At 59.8% G+C, this 4,711-nt stretch overlaps 1 protein-coding gene across 1 annotated transcript in view; it reads right to left on the reverse strand.

Moving 5' to 3' along the window:
* The window catches only part of LOC130212082 (MDS1 and EVI1 complex locus protein EVI1-B-like), a 6,956-nt gene extending 2,466 nt beyond the window's left edge, over nucleotides 1–4,490 (reverse strand). Inside the window, exons 1-5 of the mRNA XM_056443215.1 lie at nucleotides 4,441–4,490; nucleotides 3,564–3,908; nucleotides 3,053–3,158; nucleotides 2,827–2,974; nucleotides 2,564–2,744 (exon numbers count right to left, since the gene is read on the reverse strand). Coding sequence (XP_056299190.1) covers nucleotides 2,564–2,744; nucleotides 2,827–2,974; nucleotides 3,053–3,158; nucleotides 3,564–3,908; nucleotides 4,441–4,489 — 829 coding nt within the window. The 5' untranslated portion in view covers nucleotide 4,490. The remainder of the gene's footprint in view (nucleotides 1–2,563; nucleotides 2,745–2,826; nucleotides 2,975–3,052; nucleotides 3,159–3,563; nucleotides 3,909–4,440) is intronic.
* Between the last annotated feature and the right edge of the window lie 221 nt (nucleotides 4,491–4,711).

Here is a 4,711-nt window from a genome sequence, read left to right on the forward strand (position 1 = left end):
GGTCTGAGGGACAGGGTCTCAGGTCTGAGGGACAGGGTCTCAGGTCTGAGGGACAGGGTCTCAGGTCTGAGGACAGGTCTCAGGGTCTGAGGGACAGGTCTCAGGTCTGAGGGACAGGGTCTCAGGTCTGAGGGGACAGGGTCTCAGGTCTGAGGGACAGGGTCTCAGGTCTAAGGGGACAGGGTCTCAGGCCTGAGGGACAGGGTCTCAGGTCTAAGGGGACAGGGTCTCAGGTCTGAGGGACAGGGTCTCAGGTCTGAGGGACAGGGTCTCAGGTCTGAGGGACAGGGTCTCAGGCCTAAGGACAGAATCTAAGGGGACAGGGTCTCAGGTCTAAGGGGACAGGGTCTCAGGTCTGAGGGACAGGGTCTCAGGTCTGAGGGACAGGGTCTCAGGTCTGAGGGACAGGGTCTCAGGTCTGAGGGACAGGGTCTCAGGTCTGAGGGACAGGGTCTCAGGTCTGAGGGGTCAGGGTCTCAGGTCTGAGGGGACAGGGTCTCAGGTCTGAGGGGACAGGGTCTCAGGCCTGAGGGACAGGGTCTCAGGTCTGAGGGGACAGGGTCTCAGGTCTGAGGGGACAGGGTCTCAGGTCTGAGGGGACAGGGTCTCAGGCCTGAGGGACAGGGTCTCAGGTCTAAGGGGACAGGGTCTCAGGTCTGAGGGGACAGGGTCTCAGGTCTGAGGGGACAGGGTCTCAGGTCTGAGGGACAGGGTCTCAGGTCTAAGGGGACAGGGTCTCAGGTCTGAGGGACAGGGTCTCAGGTCTGAGGGACAGGGTCTCAGGTCTGAGGGACAGGGTCTCAGGTCTAAGGGGACAGGGTCTCAGGTCTGAGGGGTCAGGGTCTCAGGTCTGAGGGACAGGGTCTCAGGTCTGAGGGGTCAGGGTCTCAGGTCTAAGGGGACAGGGTCTCAGGCCTGAGGGGACAGGGTCTCAGGTCTGAGGGACAGGGTCTCAGGTCTAAGGGGACAGGGTCTCAGGTCTGAGGGACAGGGTCTCAGGTCTAAGGGGACAGGGTCTCAGGCCTGAGGGGTCAGGGTCTCAGGTCTAAGGGGACAGGGTCTCAGGTCTAAGGGGACAGGGTCTCAGGTCTGAGGGACAGGGTCTCAGGTCTGAGGGACAGGGTCTCAGGTCTGAGGGGACAGGGTCTCAGGTCTAAGGGGACAGGGTCTCAGGTCTGAGGGACAGGGTCTCAGGTCTGAGGGACAGGGTCTCAGGCCTGAGGGACAGGGTCTCAGGTCTGAGGGACAGGGTCTCAGGTCTGAGGGACAGGGTCTCAGGTCTGAGGGACAGGGTCTCAGGTCTAAGGGGACAGGGTCTCAGGTCTGAGGGGACAGGGTCTCAGGTCTGAGGGGACAGGGTCTCAGGTCTGAGGGACAGGGTCTCAGGCCTGAGGGACAGGGTCTCAGGTCTGAGGGACAGGGTCTCAGGTCTGAGGGGACAGGGTCTCAGGTCTAAGGGGACAGGGTCTCAGGCCTGAGGGACAGGGTCTCAGGTCTGAGGGACAGGGTCTCAGGTCTGAGGGACAGGGTCTCAGGCCTGAGGGACAGGGTCTCAGGTCTAAGGGGACAGGGTCTCAGGTCTGAGGGACAGGGTCTCAGGTCTGAGGGACAGGGTCGGCCTGAGGACAGGTCTCAGGTCAGGGACAGGGTCTCAGGTCTAAGGGGACAGGGTCTCAGGTCTGAGGGACAGGGTCTCAGGTCTAAGGGGACAGGGTCTCAGGTCTGAGGGACAGGGTCTCAGGTCTGAGGGGCCTCGGGGCCTCGGGGCCTCGCCTCCAGACTGCAGTTGTTCTAAAGCTGCATATCTTCTGGTGATTATCCATCGGCCTCGTCTCCAGCCGAGGGCCGAGGCTCACCATGCGGCTGCACTTAGTGAGGAATGGGGGGGGGGGTATGTGGGAGTGTGTTAACGTGTGTTTGCTTGAGGAGGGGAGCGGGGCCCGAATGAGAGAGCTGGGCCAAAGGCTGCAGGGATCAGACCCACGAGGGGCCGGAGAGGTCAAAGGTCAACACGGGTTCTGGTCTTGCAGGATTTAGCATTTACTGGGGAGTGAGTGTGTGTGTGTGAGTGACCAGGTCAGACCAGGTCAGACCAGGTTAGACCAGGTCAGACCAGGTCAGACCAGGTCAGACCAGGTCAGACCAGGTTAGACCAGGTCAGACCAGGTCAGACCAGGTCAGACCAGGTCAGACCAGGTTAGACCAGGTCAGACCAGGTCAGACCAGGTCAGACCAGGTTAGACCAGGTCAGACCAGGTCAGACCAGGTCAGACCAGGTCAGACCAGGTTGCACCAGGTTCAGGATTGCACCAGGTCAGACCAGGTTAGACCAGGTCAGACCAGGTCAGACCAGGTCAGACCAGGTTAGACCAGGTTAGACCAGGTCAGACCAGGTCAGACCAGGTTAGACCAGGTCAGACCAGGTCAGACCAGGTTAGACCAGGTCAGACCAGGTTAGACCAGGTCAGACCAGGTCAGACCAGGTTTAAGGCTGATGCAGATCAAAGGGTGTGGGTTCCAGGTGTTGTCATGGTGATGTGATGCTGAGTGCTGAGGGACTTACACAGGTAGGGCCTGAGGGACTTACACATGAAGGGCTTGACGCTGCTGTGGATGTGTTTGTGCTGCTTGAGGCCCGACGACGTGGCGAACGTCTTGCCGCAGTCGGCGCAGGCGTGGGCGCGGGCGCCGGCGTGCTGCGAGCGGATGTGCCTCTGCAGGTTACTGGGGTCTGTGAACACCTGCTGGGGAGAGGAGACACGGGGGGGTTACCGCCGGCCCAGAGGTCGAGAGGTCACGCAGCGCCCCCAGAGGCCAGCTCGCTACCTTGGAGCAGTTCTCACACTCGTAGTGCTTCCCGCTGTCGTGAGACATCTGGTGGCGGATCAGGTTGGACTTCCAGTTGAAGGCCTTGGGGCACTGGTCACAGCGGTACTCCCTCTCCTCCGAGTGGGCCGGGCCGTGGGCCTCCAGGCTGCGGGGGGACACACCCTCTTAGGGCCGGCGTATCCACGGAGACCACGACCGGCGAGCGCCTCGGCTGCCCACTTACCTCTGGACGTCGGGGAACACCTGGTCACACTCCTGACATGCCTGCAGGCCGTGGGCCACGAGGAGGGGCCGCAGGGCTGGAGGGGGCGGGGCCTCACTGGCCTCTCCTGATGGGCCAACCACCAGAGACGGAGACACACGGTTCAAGTGTTTCAGTGCAACCACAGAGGACATGTTGCTGAGTCATGGCTGAGTCACGGCTGAGTCACGGCTGAGTCACGGCTGAGTCACTGCTGAGTCACGGCTGAGTCACTGCTGAGTCACTGCTGAGTCACGGCTGAGTCACGGCTGAGTCACGGCTGAGTCACGGCTGAGTCACGGCTGAGTCACTGCTGAGTCACTGCTGAGTCACTGCTGAGTCACGGCTGAGTCACTGCTGAGTCACGGCTGAGTCACTGCTGAGTCACGGCTGAGTCACGGCTGAGTCACGGCTGAGTCACGGCTGAGTCATATTGTCCCAGTTCGTCCCTCAGTCTCCAGGGTTCTGGACTCTTTAAACTAAAGACACACACCTGGGTGGAGGCCGGAGGACGGCGGCTTCTGGGGGTCCTGCAGCTGGTGGTCCTGGTGGTCCTGCAGCTGGTGGTCCTGCAGCTGGTGGTCCTGCAGCTGGTGGTCCTGGTGGTCCTGGTGGTCCTGCAGCTGGTAGTCCTGCAGCTGGTGGTCCTGCAGCTGGTGGTCCTGGTGGTCCTGGTGGTCCTGCAGCTGGTGGTCCTGGTGGTCCTGGTGGTCCTGCAGCTGGTGGTCCTGCAGCTGGTGGTCCTGGTGGTCCTGGTGGTCCTGCAGCTGGTGGTCCTGCAGCTGGTCCCGGGACTCAAAGTGCTGGTCACAGTCCTCACAGTGGTACTGGCTGTCCTCTGCGGAGACCAACGTTAGCCCATTCAGTGTGTGTGTGGTGGTCAGTGGACAGACGTGTGTGTGTGTGTGTGTGTGTGTGGTGGTCAGTGGACAGACGTGTGTGTGTGTGTGTGTGTGTGTGTGTGTGTGGTGGTCAGTGGACAGACGTGTGTGTATGTGTGTGTGTGTGTGTGTGTGTGTGTGTGTATGTGTGTGTGTGTGTGTGTGTGTGTGTGGTGGTCAGTGGACAGACGTGTGTGTGTGTGTGTGTGTGTGTGTGTGTGGTGGTCAGTGGACAGACGTGTGTGTGTGTGTGTGTGTGGGGTGGTCAGTGGACAGACGTGTGTGTATGTGTGTGTGTGTGTGTGGTGGTCAGTGGACAGACGTGTGTGTATGTGTGTGTGTGTGTGTGTGTGTGGTGGTCAGTGGACAGACGTGTGTGTGTGTGTGTGTGTGTGTGTGTGTGTGGTGGTCAGTGGACAGACGTGTGTGTATGTGTGTGTGTGTGTGTGTGTGTGTGTGTGTGTGTGTGTGTGTGTGTGTGGTGCACACCATGAATGTCTGGAGCCATGGTGTCACATGGAAAGTCTTCCCCCTTCATGAGAAGCTCTTCCGGGAGATCTCATGGAGTCAGAGAAGACCTGGAGGACGAAGAGAGACACGTCTTCATCACTTATGAAACAAGACGAGGACAAAGAGAGACACGTCTTCATCACTTATGAAACAAGGACACAAGGACAAAGAGACACATCTTCATCACTTAACAAAGAGAGACACGTCTTCATCACTTATGAAACAAGACGAGGACAAAGAGAGACACGTC

This window comes from Pseudoliparis swirei, chromosome 21 (assembly GCF_029220125.1).
Source record: "Pseudoliparis swirei isolate HS2019 ecotype Mariana Trench chromosome 21, NWPU_hadal_v1, whole genome shotgun sequence".
Taxonomy (NCBI): Eukaryota; Metazoa; Chordata; class Actinopteri; order Perciformes; family Liparidae; genus Pseudoliparis; species Pseudoliparis swirei.